The sequence below is a fragment of the Sesamum indicum genome, linkage group LG5 (genome assembly GCF_000512975.1).
Source record: "Sesamum indicum cultivar Zhongzhi No. 13 linkage group LG5, S_indicum_v1.0, whole genome shotgun sequence".
Classification (NCBI taxonomy): Eukaryota; Viridiplantae; Streptophyta; class Magnoliopsida; order Lamiales; family Pedaliaceae; genus Sesamum; species Sesamum indicum.
The window spans coordinates 1428452-1451788 of record NC_026149.1 but is presented as its reverse complement, the minus strand read 5'-3'; the positions used below and the strand labels follow the sequence as shown (position 1 = coordinate 1451788).

Genomic DNA, 23337 nt, shown 5'->3' with positions numbered 1-23337 from the left:
CATGATTTATGCATTTTACTCTGTCCATGAGATTAAGAAAAAGAGCATGAACTGGATAAGTCAAGGATTGAAGAGCGAAAATTGCAGCCTTGGCTATAATATTGTTGGCCAGATGAAGAGTTCGGCCTCCTACCAACCAAAGGGTGTTGCAAGAGAATTTGTCTTGAATAATGTTGAATCTGGGCAGGTGAACAAGGAGATGGCAGCTATAGTTGTGGAGAGCTCAAGTGAAGAGCTTAATGTCAGAGATTTAAGTGATAGGAGCCAACTGAACAATGAAAGAGAGCATAAGGGGTCTGTACCAAAAGAGACATTGGACACAGGAAAAAATAAGAACTCTAATGGCATGGTGGTTATTCTCCCTGGTGCTCCTCATGGCTCACCGATTAAAGGTACACCTTCATCGTTAATTAGTCGGTGGAGATCTGGTGGATCATGCGACTGTGGAGGTTGGGATGTCGGCTGCAACTTACGAATCCTTACTGACAATAGAAAAGGCAGCAAGACTCTGGAAACATCAGATCGTGTTGATCTTTCTGTTCAGGTATTGTTATAACATTTCATGTAAAAGATATCCTCTTCTACCTCGAAATTGAGTACATGATCATTTTGTGCTTGCTTCTTACAGGGTGGATCAGGCAAGCCCGTTTTCAGCTTGGAGCCATTTAGGAATGGGTTATACTCTATTCAGTTGGATGCATCAATATCTTTGTTAGAGGCATTTGCTACATGCGTAGCATACATAACTTGTCTGAAATTTTTGGATATCTTCGATACCAGAGACCAATCAGACACAAAACATTCTCCAAAAGCAATTGCGGGAACTGATCAGATGAAGAAAGCCAGCACATTCCAAGCGCAAGTCCCTGCAGAGTACGTTACATGCCCACCCTTGTCACCAGCTGGAAGAATCTAAGGCCGGCCGGCAGCAAGGGGCGCGCCATTTGTATCTCTCAAAGAGAGTGTCTTGTCGGCATCAGACATCATTTTCCCATTATAACTTGTGTAGTCTTGTATCCATCGTTTTTGGTCCATACAGTTAGATTTTATGCGGTAAAAACTATGCATTTTTTCAAAATTTGGTTCCTTCATTCTGAATTTAGAACAAAAGAAGAAAAAGGAAATGTGTTCATCAATATGTCTAATCAGCAGTGAGCAGTCCAAAGTTGAAAATAGATGCGTCAAATTTGGAGATATGATGGAGACGAGTAATGGAGCAAGGGTGGTGGGTGCAGTGGGTGAGAGTGAGGCTGCCATTTCATTACTGCATCATAAGCTGTTACTTAATTGTCATATTAATCACATTTTGACTCTTTTACATATCTCTAAGTCAAAATCGTATTTTTACATCTGAAAAATAATCTAAAATATTAATAGTCGTAGGTCTACATTTTGAGTGGACCCAAAGGGACGAGAAGCAAACAATTGAGAAGAATGTTCTGATGAGAAAGAAGTCGCTACTTAAATGAAAATCGAATCATGTGCAAATACTTGACATTTTCAAAGTTAATTTGTTAAACAAATAAATATATAGGCTTGGGGACCATTAAAATATTCAAATTCAAATTTTAAATCATTTAAATTGAATACTTTTAGAAGCGTTCTAAACTATTCTAGAAGATATTTTTCCCATCTTATATTCACTAAATTGAGAAATTTCCATTATTATCTAACTACTCTCTAAAAATTTAGAGTATTTTCAAGATGCTTAACATTAATTGTCAATCCTGTAAACAAGTCCAAAATATTATTTTATTTTTGCTACTTGTTACTAACAAACTTAAGTATTAATGATAAGACGTGGAGGAACAAAATTTGTCTGCTTCTTACAAATTTTTTGCTAGGTGTGCAAAAGATAATTCATTTCTTTTAATTACTATGTGTAATACATCAATAATACAGCATTAAGTATTTTAACTCAAATTATTTATTATAATCATGTAATACTTTTTTTATCTTAACAATTTAATTTTTTACTTGACCCAATACGTTGATAATAAAACTATTTGCTATTGAAAATTTATCCACCAATGATGAGCTTAAAGGATAAAAACCCTACTCAACTATTATAAAAGAATTGTGGGTTACGATACCCCTAATATTTTACAAGCCAATATAACAACAAAAATGAACAAATAATTACAGATCTCATAAATACAATAAAAGAATAATATCAACAGTGAATTAGGAACAAGAACAGACATATTAGATAATGGCTCAGGGAGTCAGATTCGATGAAAATAGCCAACAGCCACCAAGGCCGACAACCACACACCGGTTGCTATGCCCAAACACGCCACCAAGGCCTATCCATAAAGGACAAAACTAGCTACAAAGGTTCAATCACATAGATCCACAAAAACATTCAAATTTTTCACTTAGAACCACATAGAAGAATTTCACTTAGCAATTCTTATTCTGCTTCTCTTTCATTCTTCTTATTTCATCAGAAAACCACTGGAGTATTTATAGGAGAAGAACACTTATGCTGAAGAGAGAGACGATGGGGCAAAAAAGTCGAGAACAGAGAAGACAATGGTGGTGATCCAGAGAGAGGAAGGAGAAACGAGGAGACGAGAGAGAGAGTGAGAGGAGATAATTAGGTTTTAGAGTTACATCTGCAAAAAGAGAAAAAGACATCTTTAATAGTTTAATTAGGTAAAGAATCGGATTGAATGAGGAGTAGGCCGGCTAACGAATATAGGGCGAGAAATGGGCCAAGACAGCAAAATTGGGTTGCCATCCAGGTGGGTGGTTTGGGAACTGTGGGCTTGGGCCTTTCCAACTTTTGAATCATAAGCCAAATTTTCAAAAGAACAACCGCCACAAATTAAATTTGTGGCATAGCTACATTTAAATTAAAGGGCGGTAGTTGTGACGAAATTGTTTGTTGCCAAATTTATTGTTTCAAATAGATGGATCTTCTGTGCATTAATATTTTTCAGATGGAAGAATGCTACTAATATGATTCGAAACTTTCATTATTTACATTAAATACCAATATTTTCACCCTCATATTTTCATGTTTTAGCATTTAAAAATGTCATCATTTTTGCCTAACATTACCTTAAACAAATCATAGTAAGGGTCAAAATGAAAAGTAACTGCTCGTTCAAATAAAAAGAAAGATGGTTATAAATGTGTTGTTGCATGATCAATATAAAAATTGGATTTCACTCTTCCTCCAATTTGCATAAAAGTTCAATCTTTCTAGCAAAATTTTCTCTCGTCTCTGCCCTCACTGTCAACTGTTCTCCGTGTTCAACTATCGGGTTTGGCAGACATAGGAGACAAATCAAAACAAAAGTATTAGGAGAGAGAAGAAAAAACTAGGAGAGAGAAAAAGAAGGTTGCCTTTCTGCGATTTTAATTTCAATCATTCAAATATTTTGCGCTGTACCAGTGGAAGAATTTGCCATTATCGTCCAAGAACCTGAATTTGGAAACTGGGTTTTGGCTTGTTTAGATCTTCGAGGGCGAGCGATTCTTTGGTTTGCTGGTGGATTCTTGATCAGGGTGTTTGTAAATAAAGGAAAGTTTTATCTTTTATTGAAGATGAAGCATGTTGATTCTCAGAAGGGTTTGTTTGTGATGTAATATGGCACTGTTCTTGGTTGCCATCCACATAGAAGATGTCGTTTTACATTGGTCGCGAGGCTTCAAAGGTATGCCTTTTTGCCGGTCGTCTTAGTAAATTTTTTGCTTTCTTGGTAGTTTGATTTTCATGTTATTTTTATGTGATTAATTTCATTTACCTGTTTTTTTTCTTGATTTTTCCATGAGAAGTTATGGAAGAGAATTTGTTCGGAGACCGCTACAGAAATCAAACTTCTTGCACAAAATTGGAAGTATATTTTGGGGGGTATCATCTTTCAGGTTTGTTTGTACTATTGTATGTATTTATTGATGAATATCTGCTTGCTTGCCTGAAATGGTTTGATTGTGCCACAGCAATTCCCTTAGTAAGCGCTGGAACTGAATTGACAATTTTTATGGTGGAAATATGAGAAAACATATTCCTGAACCAATCATGACTTTTTTTCCTCAAACTCAAGCTATCAAGAACTTGTTGTTCTAAATATCTTAATTTATTGACAAATATTTGATTTTCCTGAGTTGTCAACCAATTCAAATTAAAGATTGAAATTGACAGAAAACACTCGTGCTGCTTGTCATTTTGCCCATTGCTGGAATTCTGTGAACTATGGCGAAAAACCATGTTTTTAGTTTCTATTATTTAAATTCTAGGGATATTTTGTGTCTATATTATGTAATGTACTTGGATTAAGTAAGTTCTAGCTGTCCCCTTGATGGATGTTGCTAAAGTTAACTTCTACTATCATTTATTTCCAAACTGGAGACAGGATCAATATGTGGTTTATTTAGTGCTTTTTGATGCTTCTACTTTCACATGACAAAGCAATATGAATTTTTCCTGAAGTGGACCGTATGGTTTTATGTCCTGAGATCTTCTATAATCAAATGAATCATGCTTTTCTGCAACTTATTATGAATAGCTCAAATTTCATGTTTACTTTTGACGTTGTTCAGCATAGATGCTAGGAATGCAACTTCTGGAAGAAAATGTTGTGGCTGGGAGTTAACGTATTTCTTTCTATCGGAAGACCAGAAAGTGTTCAAGTCTGTTATTTGACAAATTAATAGCCCTTCGATGGATAATTACTTTGGTTGAAGTTTGCCTGTGTGGCATTAGCTTTAGTTTATTCTTCTGTGTCCTTTTGCTTATTCCTCTGGGCATCTGCGGGCTATATTGATCTGATATGAGCGTCTGTCTATGATGCCTTTGATCAGTACCTCCATGGACTGGCAGCCCGAGGAGTTCATTATCTACATCGACCAGGACCAACTCTTCAGGATGTTGGCTTCTATCTTCTTCCGGTAAAGCATGCATTATTTTTATAGTTTTGTGGCTTAATGTTACCATTCACATACTTGCTTTTTCCTGAGATTTTATCTTATGCTTTAAACTTTTTCACACTGTAGGAACTTGGTCCAGACAGAGCTTACATTAGTGAAAGTGTGTTTACCGTAGTTTTTCTATCTTTTTTCTTGGTAAGTTTTCACAGTACTAGATAACATTTTAATCCTTCTTTTAAGTATAACGTTCTAGATATTCATGATGCGATGCAGTGGACTTTCCATCCTTTCATTTTGAAGAGCAAGAAGATCTACACTGTCCTGATATGGTGCAGGGTGTTGGCATTCTTAGTTGTACGTTCATTTTGTCACTTTCTTAAAAGTCTTTCTGCACGTAGAAGTTTGTGAACTTCTAATCATATTTATGTATCAAATAATTGAAGCTTAATAAGTTTTCTAGAGTTTTTCATTTGTAGATGGCATGCGTATAAGTGTACAGGGGAGGGGAAAACCCAACGGTTAATTAATCTGCATCTTGGAATGCCATGGACAAAAAAGTACTGATCTTTAGTGTATTTATCATTTATTTTCTTTGTGAACTTTGCTGCAGGCTTGTCAAATTCTTCGGATCATAACTTTCTATGCTACCCAGCTACCTGGTCCAAACTATCATTGTCGAGAGGTAAAAGTTGACTTGGTTTTTCCCTTTTTCACTCAATGTGAGTGCTCTTATTTTCTGCTGAAGATCTATGTTGTTATTTCCTGCAGAATTTATAAGTGAACTATACAATTTATATTGGAAAGTTTGTTCTGAATGATGTAGGGCTCAAAGCTCGCTAGGCTGCCTCACCCTGATAGTATCTTAGAAGTTCTATTAATTAATTGTAGGTGATTATTTCCTTGTTTGTCTGCCATTTGGTGTTCCAATGTCAAAGAAATATTTGATTGCTTGCCCATTTTGGTTGTGCAGTTCCACGGGGAGTGCTTTATGGCTGCGGTGATTTGATATTCTCATCTCACATGATATTCTCTTTGGTCTTTGTGCGGACATACCATAAATATGGCACTCGGAGGTCAGACCTAGCTATCTCTTGTTGAATTTTAAGAAGATATAATTTTGTTTCTTTTTTGGGGTGCGGCCGGGGGGGGCGGGGGGTGGTGCTACTCTTGAATTTAAATTCTAAGCCAATTTTTAACTGAAGCCTAATTCAACAACTATTGTATATGTTATAACATGTACCTTGGTTTGGTCTGGCAGGTTTGTGAAGAACTGTGCTTGGTCCATAGTTGTGATTCAGAGCTTGTTGATTGTTGCATCTCGTAAGCACTACACTGTCGATGTCGTTGTGGCATGGTAAGTTATTATTTAACCTGCACATGTCGACTTAGAGAGCCTGTAAATTCTAATGTTAGGATGATGGATTCACAAGCACATGATTTCATTGCAGGTACACTGTTAATTTGGTTGTGTTCTTTATAGACAAGAAGTTGCCAGGTTTTGCATTTATTGTTTCCCGAATACTCATATTTGCCTTATTTCCATTTTCTTCACTGCCTGGTGTTTTCATTGTTTTAAGTTCAACCCTGACCTGGTTGCAGAACTGCCTGATCGTTCCAATGGAGCTGCAGCGCTGTTGCTGCCGTTGAGCAAGGATGGCAAGAGAGAAGAGAATCACAAACTCCTGAATGGAAATTCTGGGGATTCTGCGGACTGGGTATATACAACTGCTCCTACAATCCCTTCTCTCTTGATCTTGGGATGACTCTGCTTTCTACAATTTTAGTTACATAAGTTTTCTTGACATTGCTCTTTTGTCCTGTTCAGAGGCCAAGAACCCAAATCAATGGCAAAATCATGGAAGACGGAAACATTGTGCATGTTGAAGCAGTTATTAATGGTGTATGATTAACGAAGGATGCATCCATGCAACTACTCAAACTGCATAGGTCTTGGTCATTGTACTTGGGTCTCTGGAAAACCCATCTCCTAGACAGTTCTAGGAGACTGGTAAACATCATATGTAATCCTAGCATCATGAATTCCTGGTTATGCTTTTCATAGTTTTGTAGTACTTGCAATCTCGTCAACAACACCATAATGCATCACGGAATTCCCAATTTCTAGTCGTTCTTTACCTGATTTCTCGCTTATTTACTTCCCATTTCTTATCAAGTTTATATGTATGGTTTTAGTGAAATAGACGACAAAGAGGCAAACTTGCATTTGCCCTTGTCAGCCATTGTCGTAGAAAACTGTATAGATCCACAATAGCTCTGGCCTGTATTATAATCAGCACAGAGGAAACAAGAAATGTTGCGTGGTGGTAGGGTCATTCTTGCAGTGCAGTTGGAGGGAAACCCATGGCTGATAGACGCAGATGGATGTATATATATCTTTACTAGAGAATGAAGAAATCCCATGTGCTAGCATTAGTGGGACTGGGATCATCATGTTCAAAACTCAAGACTCCCATATAAAATTTTGTTATGGGTGGGGCGGGGCAGGGAGGGGCGTGGCGTGTCTTTTTCCCTTCATCTCTTCTGTCATGTTTTTGTAAGGTTTCACTGTCAAATTTTATGGCCATTTCAGCAAACTGAGAGTTGCTATCAAATTCACATATTTAGAAGGTGGTTGTTGGATTTGATGATTTAGGCATATGCTAAGTTACCTAAATCAAATTTGTTGTCAGAGTGCTATCAACTTCACTTTACAGCATACAGAACTAAGGTTCAGTTTATCAGCCTCACCAGCAGCAGCGATGATAACTTGTAAGGCATGGATTGTTTGTCTAAGGGATGAAGGGAGAGAGAGTTTATGTAAGGAAAGAAAGTGAATCAAGTTATATAGTTTCATGGGCGATGAAGAAGGGTCATGGGTGGATGGGTCAACTTTGGGCTCTGAAGCCCATTCACTTAGAGCAAGCCCAAGCCTTGTAGCATAAGCGAATTGGTTGTTCACCCCCAACACAGACACACACACCTTTTACCTTTTACCTTTTACCTTTTACCTTTTCTTTCTCAAAAATATAATAATTCTCTCTCATTCAAGTTGTCTTTTGATGGGAGTGGGGTAGAATTTGTGTATTGGAAATGGGGTGTGCACAGCTAGTTTTGCTTAGCCATGTGATCTCCCTTTCATGTGTATCTCTGTCGCCCGCCCTTATTATATTATAGTCTATTATATATCAAAATGAAGGATAAGAGTCTTGCATTGCATTGCCTGCCCCACTCCACCTATGCATTATGCATTCATTCATCTTCCCCTAATTTAACCATTCAAATCTCTCTCTCTCTCTCTCTCTCTCTCTCTCTCTATATATATATATATATATAATGTACTCTTGTCAATTTTCAACACAAAATTCTAAAAAATTTTGTGCGTGGGAGTGCAAAAAAAATTCTCCCTCGAACTCGAGCTTTATTTTTTTAATTATTATTAAAATAAAAATTATTTTAGAATTTTTATTTCTTATGTTAGATTGACAAGCCCAAATTCTTTTTAACAAAAATATATTCTTAATTTTCTTCAACTATTAGATAATTTATAAAATCAATAATTAATATAAAATAATATATACTATGAACTTATTCTCTTGTTGATTAAGCTTATTTTTATATAGAAACTAGATATATAAATAATTCTACCATATTTTATCATTAGCTAAATTAGAAATATGTGATATTACTTAATAATTATAATATATGAGTTAAATATATACAAGAAAAATTTAAAATATAAAAAATATTGAAAAAAAAAACTCGTCCTGACTCGTGAGCTACTGAACAGAGTATTTTAGGCTCGAGCACCACATCGAACTGGCTCAACTTGCCTGTCACCCCTATGTGGGAGAGAAATAGAGAGAAGAAATGCATAAATATTACGGATAATTATAATTACACTAAAAAATATGATTTATTTATATAAATTCTTTTTATATTTTATTTAATTACATAAATCATTCATGATAAGCAAAAAATAGATATAATTTATGAAATATTATTGACATTTTAGGGGTTGTATGAGTAATTTTTTTAAAAATATGAATAATTTATATAAATAATATTAATATTTTTTATGAATGTATACGTAATTATTTAAAAATAAAGATTATTATCCTTATATGTTATGATAAGTCCATTCGATTGTAAAGAAGGGTGGCTTTGATCCCAATGTGGGTGGTACAAATTATTATGCCTTCTTTCCGTGGCTGCGTTGGATAATTTTTTTAAGAGCTTAAATTTGAGTTTTGTGTATATGTAAAAGGTCCAGAATTTGGGGGTTGATTATGAATGAATAAGGCGGAAGGGAGCAGTGCTGAATGCTGATATCATGACTCATCATCTTCTATTATTCCCCACTCCCCCATATTCTGTTGCCTCCACTCCTAACTCAATTATTACTTAGTCAACACCACACATTATTACTATACCTATTTGTCTCCTACAAATCCCATATTTTGGACTACAACTTTTCATCAATTTAACAATGCAAAAAACTACAATAATTTATCCTCTATTAATATAACATAAAACACAAAGTAAATTGCATTCAACCCCTTGGAGAATTCATGCTCTCGACTCCACTCCTTTGATTTATGAGATTTTCTTGTGAAAAACTTTGTCTCTTTCACCGACAACAACTCCAACAGATTTGTCAGTTTGCAGGGTCATACCCGATGTACAGAGTACGGGGAGGGGTCCATCACCATATGGACTGCAACCACAACAAAACAACAATTTGCTTAAGAAAGAATTGTCTTGGAGAAGACCGGGTTTGGAGGAGGTGAACTCTACTCAAACAACTTTTGGATTTTGACCAAGTCCAACAACATATTAATCTTAATTATGTATAGCGGTCGTGAAAGTTCAATTAAGGAGAAACAGACATACGAGAATTCTTGACTTTGACCTGCACCGAAAAAGTTCATTTGGAATGAAATTTTATTACTCAGAAACAGCCCAACAATATTTTTCTATCATTTCAAAGGTTTCCTCTCTTCTTCATTTAGTTTGAAAAAAGTGTCACATGGTATTCTTTTTTTTTTGGTAGGGACTCTATAAACAATTGAAAATGCTTATCTTATTCATTATAAAATCCTGGGGATGTATTATTGGATTAAAGTTTATGGAATTGCACCACACTGTACACTTTCATCTCAACAAGATTATAACATGCACATACTGCAATTGTAGTGTTAAACAGTAGTGTTGTATTTGGATAGAAAAATTCGAATTTGACATAAATATTTAAAATTTTCAGACAGTTGCAAAATTTTGTTTTTTAAGAATTTGAAATTTTTACCTCCAAATCCATCGAATCAAACCCTGTATAAATGATTTTGTTTTCAACAGCTTCTACAAGAAATTCTTTCAATTTCCAAGTTGTTTTAGATTGTTAAACTGTAGTTGGTAGGGATGTTGAGAGTTCTTTCAAATTTTCCTGCTTTTGCAGAGTGTTTCTTTTTATTTTCAGTTATTTGATACATGTATAGAATGTGTTGAGCTAATTTTGGAAATACAAATTCATAATCTACCCATTTTTCACATTTCTTGAAATTACGAACACAAAGAAACTGTAGTGTTTCCTATATCTACAGATTAAACTATGACTAAACCCTCCAAAGAAAGAAAAATCCCGCCAACTATTAGACAGGAATAAGGCAAAAGAAGAATGATGAGGTAGTTGAAAGACAGCATAAATAAAGCAGAAAGCTAAAACGAAAAGGACACACTTTTTTGTGCAAACACAGCACACTTAAGAGTACTACTGTTCACCAAAGCCCAAACACATGAAAATCATCATAGTATGCACAATTCACACACACCCCATGCTTATAATGCATGTTCTTGAAATGTGAAAGTTCAAAGCTTTACCACTATCTCTATTCTTGGATCCACAAAACTAAAAAGATCTCATTTTTCACAGACATCTCGATGCTTGATCTTGAGTGCTGATACTAAGACAAGAGTTTATTCTTATTTCTCTTTTCAACGCTAAAAGTATCTGCACAATTCTTTGTCACTGTCAAATGGGTGCCCGGTGCTCCAAGTTTTCCTTCTGCTGGTGGCATTCCCACCTCAAGTCCTCTGCTCCTCAATCCTCTGATCTGGGTTGGTTTATTTGTGCCTGTGTGACAATCTTGATTGGTTTTCGTTTTGTGGGTTTTTGTCAGAATGGGATATTTTCTAATGTACACCCTTTGGGTTTTGTAGAGAATGGAGAGAAAGATTCATTGCCAAGCTTCAGAGAGTTTAGCTGGGACGAGCTGAAAGCTGCAACAAATGGGTTTTCTTCAGATAACATTGTTTCAGAGCATGGAGAGAAGGCCCCGAATGTAGTTTACAAAGGCTTGCTTGAAAATGAACGCTGGATTGCTGTTAAGCGTTTCAATAAATCTGCTTGGCCTGATTCTCGCCAATTCCTGGTTTGTATATTTTATCATTGTTGCTGTTGTTTTCTTTTCTGATCATGTTTTCCCAGGGCTGATACATTTGCTTGGTAAAGTAGAGCTTTCTTTTATGTTTTTCCTTTTGTTGTAAGACCAGGATGTGTGAACTTCTTTCTAGTTTTTGATATAGTCATCGTAACACAAGCTCTGTTGTGGGCTCTTCTTCTAATCAAGGATCAAGATCAGTTTTTGAATTTAAGGGAGAGATGATGTTTTTTCGGTTTTCCTAAATGTTGTCTTGTAATATTTCTTTGTGGGCTGTTGAAGGATGAGGCTAAGGCAGTGGGGAACCTGAGAAGTGAACGATTAGCAAATCTGATCGGATGTTGCTGCGAAGGGGAGGAAAGATTGCTGGTGGCAGAGTTTATGCCGAATGAGACTCTGGCAAAGCATTTGTTTCATTGTGAGTTTCATATGTTAACTCATTACAATCTGGCATGTTTAATAAGAAAATTCCTGTAGAAGATTCCTTTACATCTCTGAGATCCAATTTGCATATAAGGTGTGGTTTGGAGGTGGCGAAGGATCGTGAACGGGTTCAAACTGTTAAAAATGATTGGGACTGGGGATTTCGATGCTTTTTTAAGTTTTTGCTTTGTCATTTATCATAACTGTGTAAAAGTTGATTCAACATTTGGTGGATTAGATTCTGATATATGCCGTGGTTGAATCGAATAGGGGAGAACCAGCCAATGAAATGGGCAATGAGATTGAGGGTGGCCCTGTATTTGGCGCAAGCGCTTGAATACTGCAGCAGTAAAGGGCGGGCATTATATCATGATCTTAATGCTTACAGAGTCTTGTTTGATCAGGTCGATTTCGACTGCAAATTTTGCCTCCTCTATTTAGAAGTTCGTGACACTGTATGGTCTTATCCTCGGCCACTTGTCTACAGGATGGTAATCCGAGGCTCTCTTGCTTTGGTTTGATGAAGAATAGTAGAGATGGCAAAAGTTACAGCACAAACTTAGCTTTCACTCCTCCAGAGTACTTGAGAACTGGTATATATGCATACTCAAATAGTAATGTTCTTCCATCTTCATGCACTTGTAATCTTGTTCTGCATAGTTCTTTGTTTCCTTTCTTGTAGTGTATCGAGAGTTGAGAAGGTGCTCAAATCTTGTTGTAATTTGGTCGTTTGAGTTTCATCATGCATTTCTCTGAATGATGATAAGTTCGGTATTGTATTCCCCTGCAGGAAGAGTGACTCCAGAAAGTGTCGTGTATAGCTTCGGGACCATGCTGCTAGATCTTCTAAGTGGCAAGCATATACCTCCAAGCCATGTACGTTTTCCTTTTCAAATATGAAAATTACTATGGATTCGATTCACTTGTCTGTTCAATCCCCGTTGTTTATTGACTCAGTTGAGAAGGTTGCTACCTGCTGAAGACAATTTTAGATGTCAAAAACATGCTTAATAAATGAAATGCTTTGTGGAACCAAAATTGAAATTTGAAGCTTTTGGAGTTCAATCAATTGAAGATAATTTTGCAGGACCTTATTTGATTCTTGACTCTTCTTGCAGGCACTTGATCTTATTCGAGGCAAGAACTTCCTGATGCTCATGGATTCTTGTTTGGAGGGTCATTTCTCAAACGATGATGGAACTGAGTTGGTGAAGTTAGCTACCCGCTGTTTGCAATATGAAGCACGAGAAAGGCCAAATGCCAAGTCTCTTGTTATTTCTCTCATGTCTCTTCAGAAAGAAACTGAGGTATGATCAAATAGTAGAGTCACTTTCTCCAGCAGCTGTGTATGATTTTCTAATTTCAGATAGATTACTTGGTTTCCTTGTAAAGGCTTGAAAAATCACACTATCATATGCTTGCACTTCTAATTACTCCTCATTCACACTCAGCGAATTTCTCCAGTACTCGCAGAATATCATGTGAAACTTTTATGGAGTTTGAAACCTTGGATAAAAACTATGTAACATTTTGCTTCATTTCATCTGTGTAAATAATCGGAAGAACTTCTTCGTCTATGAGCAGGACGAATTAAGTAATTTTCTTATTAATGTACAAATCAGGTTCGGAAATACAAACTGTACGCAGCCATTACAGTTATCTCCCATGGGTGAAGCATGCTTGAGAATGGACCTCACTGCCATACACGAAATCTTGGACAAAACTGGATACAAGGACGATGAAGGAATTGCTAACGAGGTTAGCATTTTCCTCTTCTATATCACATAGTACTTGCAAATGAAAAATTCCTCATCGCATTCCCTTTGGGGAACATGGGAACATATTTTGGTATAATCTGTAGTTCTCATTTTTCAGCTTCATATTTACATCTCAAATTGTTGTTTCTCTTTTCTAAAAGCTGCATTGCAGTGTCAGTTAGATACTCTTCAATCACTGAGTTTCTCTTTCCATGCAGCTATCTTTCCAAATGTGGACAAATCAAATGCAGGAGACCTTGAATTCCAAAAAGCAGGGGGATGCTGCTTTTCGAGCAAAGGATTTTACCACAGCCATCGATTCCTATACACAGGTAAACTTATCCACTCAAACTGGATGCTGGAGACAATCTGCGTAAATTATAATCATTTGATAACAAATACCTTAAGATGTTTCCAGTACTTGCAGTCTGGAACAGCTTCGAAATACAAAAATCTGCTATACTACGAGAAACATCAAACTCTACTAACCATAAAAAGATTCCTTTTTTCGCCCCCTTTCGGTTCTATGTATTTATGGGGGAGTTAGCATATTGTTCCAGAAAAGGGCTCAACTGAACGAATGTTGTGTTTGGTGTAGTTCATTGATGGTGGTACAATGGTATCTCCGACTGTCTATGCTCGCCGTTGCTTGTCTTATTTAATGAGTGACATGGCTAATGAAGCTCTAGGGGACGCCATGCAAGCTCTGGTGGTATCACCGGAGTGGCCAACTGCCTTTCACCTACAAGCAGCTTCACTTTTTGCTCTTGGAATGGAAAATGATGCTCAACAATCACTCAGAGAAGCCACAAATTTGGAAGCCACAAGAAAAAGAAATTAAAACTGTATAGATTATTACCTTCAATCTGTTTAGCGCTTCTATCTCCTCCGCTTCAAAGACCAAAAGATCACTTGAAATTGATTGCTATTTCATTTTCTGAAGTTTGTGAACTTCAGCTCTCGTTCTTTGAGCCTTGCGAGTCTTGTGGAATGAAAATTCGTTAATGTTCAAGAAGCTGTTACTTAAAAACCCTGATATTTTAGAGGTCTGGATATAGTTTTGCATGTAGCAAAGAAATGGGACGAAACATATTTGTTGCTAATACATTGTTATGCAATTCAGGTTGTAATAAAATTAGTGAAATACAGGACTACCCAATTATAGCTGCAATAAGCAAACCACCCAATAGATTAACAAATTGTACATCTAAAAGATCAATGAATGTGACTTACAAGTTTGGCAAGCAAAACCAGTCAGCGATTTTTATTGCTCCTGTTTGGTCCACTACAACAGCATTAAAATTCTCGATAAACAAGCTTCCATTCGTAATCAAAAGATACTATTAACCACAATCAGGAAGCCACCAGTAAAACAGTAAGTTTCACTCAAAGGCAGATAACACAAACGCCATTGTTTTGCGATTTCGCCCATGGGGCATTTTCACAAACACAAAGCACAGTTACCTACTTGTTAAACATGTCAACTCTATATTCCGTCATCCCAATAATCTGAAACAAAAGATTAAACCAAACAAAAATAGAAAATCCTCAAAATGCCGAAGCCCATTATCGTCAAACATGCACCCACATCTTATGTGTTCGCGAGTCAGAGCATAAAAGAACCACCTGCTCTCTCTCGAGAGCACAAGGGTTGTTTGCGTTGTTGGGAGCCATTACTTAAATGGAGAAACGGCGAGAAAGAAATCAAATGAGATTTTCGAGAAATCAAAATTGGAAGTGCAGTTCAAATAGGAATGCAAATCAAAATCTTGCCACAGGGTTTCGCGACTTAAACCCTAAGCTTAAGCCCACCACACCAAACAGAGTTTGTATGAACATCAAACAGTGATGGCACATTACAGCTCAGAAGATTAGTCCTCAGTGTGTTGCACTTCTGGGTTACGCTATATTTGGCGACAGGTTTAAAACTGTACTTAATTCTTCATAATTTGAGATTAATACCATTTTAAGTGAATCTTTTCAATATTTGAGCTCCATTTTTATCAGTGAAGAAAAAGCCAATGCCTTGTTGTTGGTAAATAATAAATTCATCAAATCCAATGTTAATTCATTTTCGAATCCAACTTTTATTTCAAATTTGGTAAGCATATTTAATTTTTTATATATCCGTCCCGTCTATAAATAAGCACTTCTTGGCTTGATTACCCAAAAAAATTGAGCTTGGAGTCAACTTATGATCTATAATCTAGTTACACAAGTCATCATGTCATTCCTGTAATTACACAAATTACCCGACAGCCAAAATATAAGGATAATTTGTGTAATGATGTTGACGGTTTTGGGAGTATGTGTATTATTTTCTAAAAAACAAGAGCGATTGTGTAAATAATGTTGACAATCTTGATGGCCGTATGTCCAATTTTTCAAAAAACATGGATGAATTGTGTAAATAGAGATTAGGTCAAGAGTGTATATGTAATTATCTTGATAAAAGATAAACAATTGGAACTAGGCAATCAGAGATACAGATGCAGCATGCAATAGGACTGGTGCAAGTCTGGAATCATCTTTACAGGCTCTCCCAATTATCTTGTACATGAAGTTTTACACAAAACCTATGAAGGGATGTTGAAGTGGAAGAGCCAAGATATGACAAAAGCAAACACCATACAAGCAAGAAGAAAATTTAAGAAACGGTGGCCGGTTAAGCAACTTCGTGTCTCTGTAGCAGAGGGTGCTGGAACGGAGGATGCAGCCGATGCAACAAGACTACCCTCGCTGGCTACTTGTGCAGCCTCAATGTCGTTAGGGCCAACAACGTTTCGTGCAACTGAATTACAAATTTCACAAGTCCTGCAGCAGCAATGTTATTAGACTCAAAGTGTACTGATAAGTGCCAAGAACTGAAACTGAAAATGCAGTAGACCACAATATTAATTGAACTTCACTGAGAATTACTCATCAATGGTGAAATCCAATCTTTCACAAACAAGAATTACAGATCGCCGGTATAAGCACTTCCTTTAATCAATTACTTGGATTATACGACGAATTCAACTGATTTTTCCCAACAATTGATGCTAAAAAGTTGCACAGTCTTCCAGATTTCATACGAATGCTAGTAAAGTGCAAGTTTTCAAAGAAGTCTTCGTGATCGATGTTGAACGAATAAAACAATGAGAATTTTTGGAATCTGAAAATACGCATTGAAATACGCAGTGGGGAGGACCACCAAATTATAACCAAGAAGGAGAATTCGCAAACAAGAGCCAGCAGCTGAACTTCAGAAAAAGGCCTCAGAATAGAGGGGAATTGTCAGTGTAATTACAACTTTAAGCAATTCTTTGCCACTGCTTTACTCTTGCCTCACTGTTTTTATTATTACAAACAGGGAATCACAGGAGAAAAGTTAACAGGCACAGTTAAGTGATACAGAAGAAAACAATTAAGTAAAGAAGGAAGAAAGATCAAATAAGTTTCTCTTGTCCACACAAAAGAAACATCAAAATTCACAAACAATCCTTAATACCAACAAAGAAAAGAACGAAATTGGAACAGACTCAGGGGGGCTTGAGGTTTCAGGATACTCACTTGTTTCCTTTGATTTTGAACCAAGTCTCAGCACAGTGTTTATGAACAGCAGCCAAATCATCCTTACAAGAGCACCCCAACTCAATGGCAACCCCAGAACCAGGGCTACTACTCACCAAACTCAAATGACAAATCCTACAATCTCTCTCAACTATCCCCAAATGCACCTTCTTTTCAACAAGCCCACCACTTTCTATATCTACTGAGGAGTCAGAAAGATCAGCCGCTGATGAGGCTCTCCTAGATTCAAAAGCCCCATCCTCCAAAATCTCAGAGCTATACCCAATGCTGTAATCATCATAAGACCCATCACCACCAGCAGTGGAATAGAACTGCGAGTTGCAAGAACCCTCGTCAGCGTCGGAGAAACAGACGCTGCCTTCCTCCTCCTCTTCACTGGTGGGGCTGCCGACGCCGGCTGAGCTGCGGCGGCCGCATTCTAGGTCTATGTGGGGCATTTCTAAAGTAGCCATTTTGGGAGACCCAGATGGTCGACAGGTTGTTTTGAGGCACAAACAGAGAGGAAAAGCCTTCAAGATTCCATTTTCAGAGAACCCATTTAAGAATTGAGACAATCTAAATCCCCCGACTCTGTATTTGTGAATTTTCAGAGAATAAAAGAGTCCGTTTTGTGGCACAGAGAGTGCATTAAGGCTTTCAAGAATGAATCTTGAAAGAGCCAACTCAACAAGTTTAAGATTCTTTCTGTGTATTCAATTGAAGAGTGATGAATTTGGCAACATCGCAACTTCTTTTCAATTACAAGTGATTGCTTTACTTTCCAACACAAATACAGAGAGAAAGAGAGAGAGCAAAGCAATGTGATTCTGTTATGACATGTCTGGAAGTAGTGAGAAATAAGGTGGTTTTTAAGAAGGTAAAGAAGGACAAATTACAATGAAGAAACACATTGGATGCACAAATATGTACAATAGAAAAGTACTGTACTCTGTCCTCTGAGAGAGAGATTTGATGATTGTATTGTGTACAGAACAGAAGAGAAAAAGAAAGAAATATTAGATTAAAGTGGTGTGGGGGGTGCTTACATATTTCTTTTCTTTTTCCACAGAGGGTGTTAGAGTTCTTACATTTATGTTTTTTTTTTTTTGAAAGGAGAGTGCTTACATTTTGATTAGCCTAAAATTATTACAACTAATATATTCTCCCACTTTTCTCTCTTTATGTAAGGCAAGTGGCAACACTAGTATAGATTTTTTTGTGCGGAAATTTTTATTCAAACTAAATTTAGATGAATCAAATAAATTATATAGTAAGTATAATATATTAATTATGTGAATGATTATTTTTTTAAAATTATACATCAATCAAATAATAAGGTGTATTATATTTTTTATTTAATCGGTTCAAGTTCACATGAAATTGCAGTAAAAATCCATTTTTAATACTTATTTATCAATTATAAAACATTCACTATTATTAAAAAAAAAAAAGTAAAAAAGAAAGAAGAAGAAAGAAACAACTGATCTGATGAAAATTTCATTAGCAAAATGGGACTTCACCTAAATCCCACCACTTCAATATATATACCATTTTCCCAATAGTCAAAATTCGAGAGAGGCCGAAAGTCACACACCCACTGACCAATTTTGAATTGTGAAGAGATGTATTAATGTATTCTGCAAAAAATGTGGAATGGGGTAATTATTGCAAAAAAGCTACATGTGTGTGATCAATGCGAACCCTATCCAAACCAATTTTTGTACGTTTTTATGTGCATTATGGTCCATGCCAAACATATGTTTTTAATAGCTCATACGAGGATACTTCATTTTTTTTTTTATGTATATTATAGAGAATATATAAGATGGAATAATAATAAATTTAATTAACCTGCTTAATGCCTAATTTTAAAATGAGTTAAGTTTACATTTTGAGAATTAATTTCTTTAGTAAGAATAAAGTCATTGTTTCATCACCAAATCAACAACAAAAAAAAAAAAAAAAAAGGTCATAGTTTCATCTAATTTGGAAGTGAGATGTAATTAATAATGTTGATGGAGGGACGCATTGTGGAGCAGCCAAAAGTGATGATAATTGTGAGTAGAGTAGGTGGTGAGTTTGGAAATTGCAATGATAATGTAGTAGTAGTAATTGTAGTAGTTGGAGGTCAGTAAATTCAAAAAAGAAAAAAAAAAAAAAAAGGAAGCTAGTTAGATAGAGGCCGAGGTTTTTCAGTTGCTGCAATAAATCAAACCTCACGTGACTATCCCAGTAAATCTCGCCGCAACATAATCTGCTGTTATTCACCTCAGCTGGACCACCTCACTTCTTACTCCCACGTGTTTCTGTTACGTTCATGTAAATTTGTATTTGCATAAATTATTAATTTATATCATATATTATAATATACTACTCTCATAATTCATAACACATATAGTTACATATTCATACCGGCAACACCAAATTCGTATCCCCCACCCCACCATCCCCCAAACAAGAGTATATTTATATTAATATAATTATTCAATTATTTATATTTTATATAATTCGATTTTTTTTATTTTTTTAATATGATTAATTAATTTTTATATTTTAATTTTGTTCACAATAATTTTAAATTATAAATAATTATTTATTATATATACTTAAAAATAAAATAACATAATACTTAAAAAAGGAAAAGGCCTGTCACCGGTAGTATACCCTATAGGCCCATAGAATATATTCTTCCACCACCAGAGCCAAAAATATTGTAAGATATCTAACAGGCCTTGTTTATGGGCCTGTCTGGTTGTGGAATTTCGCTAACTAATTTGATGGAATTTAGAGTGAGTTAACAATGTAAATCGTGTGGCCCAACTAACACTCGAGATCTTCTGCTTATCTTTTCTTAATTAATCACAACAGCATTTACAATAATAAAAAATAAAATATATAGCCACAAGGAAGAAGCAGAAACATTGAGACATCAGCAAATGGTAAAAAGATAATAATATTTATTAAATTCAAATATTAAACATTGAATAATATCACACGAAAACTGGTAAAAGAAAAAAGAAGGTAGCCCAATCCCAAACAACCCAACTGAGAAAATTCCCTTTTTCTCATCAATCAATATATACCCACTCTGCCCATTAATTAATATTCCTCTTTTCTTTACAATAATTTAATGAATTATAAGCCCAAAACTCCACATGTAAATTTTTGACATGGATTAAATCGCAGAAGGAGCGGGAGCAGGAGCCGGAGATCCAACAATGGCCTCATCCACCGCCGCAGAGGCGGCGGCGCCACCACTGCTGCTCAGAAGCTCCAACATCGCACGATGGGGGCTGGTCTTCTGCTTCTCGCACAGTGCTGGCAAAAATACTCCTGCAGGATTTTGATAAAAAGGAATATATACTTTGATTAGATTTCGAGAAATTCACGCGGGACAAGCAAAGCATATTCAGTACTACTGTAGTAATTAACTTTAAAAAATACAATGACGATAAAGAGAAGTAAGAAATCAGAGTAATTACCTTCACCAGCAGCAAGATTGAAATAAAGGTCAACAATGTTGGGGCAATTACGGTAGCAAGCAGGCGAGCAAAGGCTTGAGATGAATTCAGGTGTCAGGAAGGCATCGGAGGATATTCCGACAAAGTTACGGTCAACACCACATGCATTCACGCACTCATCAGTCTCCACATAACCAGCCAATCTCTCCACCACAACTTCCGATGTCTTACATGTGTAATCAACGCTTCCTTCCTCACTCTTATAGTTCTCCAGCACGCACCTTTTCCCGGAGGCGGCGATCGCAAAGGCACACAGATTCTCAGGCAAATCCTCGCACACCACCTCGGCTGTGCATACAAAATCCATCACACACATTTTAGTACGTGTTGATTTGTATACAATACATCATAAAAAAACGCAACTACAAAATAATATTTTTGCATGAAAATGTATATTTAAATGCAAACCTAGTGTTCCTGGGAGGAAGAGAGAGCAAACGAAGAGGAGACTGAGAGAGAGTTTGATTGATGATTTGGAAGCCATTGATTGGTTTGATGAGAGGAATTGGGGGATGTTGAAGGTGAAAGATATATGCAGGAGAGTGTTTGATGTGAATGTTTGAGGGGGGGATGAAGAGTTGTGTATATATATATACAAGGAGTAAAGGTATTGGTGAAGAGGGGGGGGGGGACTGAAGGTTTGGTTGCATGCATCTCGGAGAGTCATAATTGGTATAGAGAAGAATGGACGTGCTGATTTTTGCCCTGATTCTTGATTTCCATTTTTGAGATTTGATATTACCATTATTATTATTATTATTTTAATATTTGTATACAAAATTTGTTGTGAGTGTAGTTGAAGCATATCAAGTGTGAAGACGTGTTCGGATGTCTGCATGCACGTTTTATTCGTCAAGCTTTCAAACTTTGGACCCTAATCTTAATTAATTAAACATTGTGATATTTGTCTCTATATATAATATATGTCCATTATAATTGTGAGGTTGTTGTGGTTTATTTAACTTTTCTATATATTTAATTTAGATTTTTTTTTAAATGAAAACAATCAACTATTATTATTTTTTAAATAAATTGATTATTATCAATATCAAATATTTATATATAATAACTATTGATGGCTGTAGCAATTTTAGTATATATAGTAATCATCAATATCAGATAATTATATATAATTAAAATATAATATCCCAAATTTCGAACACATGACTCTAGAGAGAGACATTGGTAACTAAGGAAGTTATGGTGAGAAATAGAGAGTTGAAGGTTGTTCAAATTGAACCCCCGGCCTTAGTTTTTGGTAGATGATGAGTTTGATAGAAATTAACAATTAAATGAATGCGCGTTAATTTAGTTATTGAGTTGAAGTTAAATAGGTAGTGGGGCCGGGGCGTTACATAATAATATTTCTTTAATTAATTAATAGGTCAACAGAAACGCACGCATTTTCAGTATATTTATATGAATTTAGTTTGGGCAAAGACTTAAGTCCTGCGGCATTAATAAATTCATTTCTTTAATATATAGGTTATGGTGCCCTCCTTTTATGGTAAGAAATCTTTTTGTGGTCAGGAATTATATGATAGAAAAAAATATTATTTTAGTTTCATATCTTTTTATTAAAAAAAAAAACAGGTAGCATATTGAGATAAATTGATCAGAAATTACATATCTGATATCAGAAGGTTAGTTTAAATTAAGTGTCCATCTTTTAAACGCTAATTGAGCTTCAGTATAACAAAAATTGCAATCCATGTATATAATTATTGGAAAACCAAAATTGTATGATATATTATTACTTTGATATGACTGTAATTCCAAAATTTAGTATTTTTACCTCTTTAATTATTATTATTATATAAAATAAATGGATTAATAAGTCCAGAAAATGATAGGAAGAATTGATATGGAGGTTGAGGTGGATTTAATAAAAAGAATAAAGTGGTTTGCGTCTCATAGAATGGCTATCACGTCTCCAAGACTACTAATATTCCACACACACAAACACACACACATATATATATATATATATGTATGAAGTTAATTTGTACAAGAAAAGGATTTAGAAAAGATTATTACTTCCGTCGGTACTGTTTTGAGTTACGTTGTATACATAGATCGCCTCTTACAGTTTTATTATTATTCGGTTTCTTTATTAATTAATGTCTTTTTAAGACTCTACAATTAATTAAATCTCTTGTCCTATATATATATATATATATATATATATATATTATCTTTTATGACCATTTATATGTGCTTTTTAAACTGAACCCCAAAATACTTGTTTAATTGCATTCAACACTCAAATATTAATGTATTTTTTTATGTATATTTATTTATTTCATATTGCCTTTCTCCAATATTAATTAATTCATTACATCTTTAACAATCTTAATTAACTTTTATATTTAAATACTTAGTAAAGTTTGATAAGCTTTCTAACTCGATTTAATTAATTAAAACTCAAAAATATAAAATTATTCAAACACGACTTATGTTAATTCAAATTAAGCTTTTTTTTAACTATAGAATTAAATTCAAATTTTCTAACTAGATTCAAACAACTTTGGAAAATAATGTGTTAAACTCAGCTCATATCAAGTTATTTAAAGCTCTAATTTTTATATAGTACAAATTAGGGATAATTAGAGTGGGTAATATCTTATGAAACTTGCATACTGTCTTTGATTCCAAACAAGGGAGTTAAATTGGTGCATAAGTACAAAGAATGCGATATATATTCCAGTTCAATTCTTGATAATCTTTGACAATATGGTTCAGATTTGGTGTATCTTTTAGACATTACTTACT

At 35.3% G+C, this 23337-nt stretch overlaps 4 protein-coding genes and 1 pseudogene across 5 annotated transcripts in view; 3 read left to right on the top strand and 2 right to left on the bottom strand.

Moving 5' to 3' along the window:
* The window catches only part of LOC105161576, a gene marked incomplete in the record, with an annotated part of 4162 nt that extends 3024 nt beyond the window's left edge, over positions 1-1138 (top strand). For both annotated transcript variants that reach the window (XM_011079307.2, XM_020693788.1), the window contains 2 exon segments: positions 1-544; positions 629-1138. In XM_011079307.2, the coding sequence (XP_011077609.1) occupies positions 1-544; positions 629-916 (832 nt within the window).
* On the top strand, positions 3176-7002 carry LOC105161575 (phosphatidylinositol:ceramide inositolphosphotransferase 1). Its single transcript, XM_011079306.2, has 12 exons — positions 3176-3665; positions 3787-3876; positions 4813-4899; positions 5005-5073; positions 5152-5232; positions 5489-5560; positions 5702-5762; positions 5849-5951; positions 6137-6232; positions 6327-6373; positions 6478-6593; positions 6704-7002. The coding sequence occupies exons 1-12, from the start codon at positions 3633-3635 to the stop codon at positions 6782-6784; spliced, it is 936 nt and encodes a 311-aa protein (XP_011077608.1). The 5' UTR covers positions 3176-3632; the 3' UTR covers positions 6785-7002.
* LOC105161574 lies at positions 10559-14507 on the top strand (annotated as a pseudogene).
* On the bottom strand, positions 15963-18101 carry LOC105161573. The gene is made up of 2 exons (XM_011079304.2): positions 17045-18101; positions 15963-16306 (listed from the first exon to the last, which is right to left on the bottom strand). Exons 1-2 carry the CDS (start codon positions 17515-17517, stop codon positions 16069-16071), a joined length of 711 nt encoding a protein of 236 aa, XP_011077606.1. The 5' UTR covers positions 17518-18101; the 3' UTR covers positions 15963-16068.
* On the bottom strand, positions 19980-21137 carry LOC105161572. Its single transcript, XM_011079303.2, has 3 exons — positions 20974-21137; positions 20527-20853; positions 19980-20377 (listed from the first exon to the last, which is right to left on the bottom strand). Exons 1-3 carry the CDS (start codon positions 21047-21049, stop codon positions 20220-20222), a joined length of 561 nt encoding a protein of 186 aa, XP_011077605.1. The 5' UTR covers positions 21050-21137; the 3' UTR covers positions 19980-20219.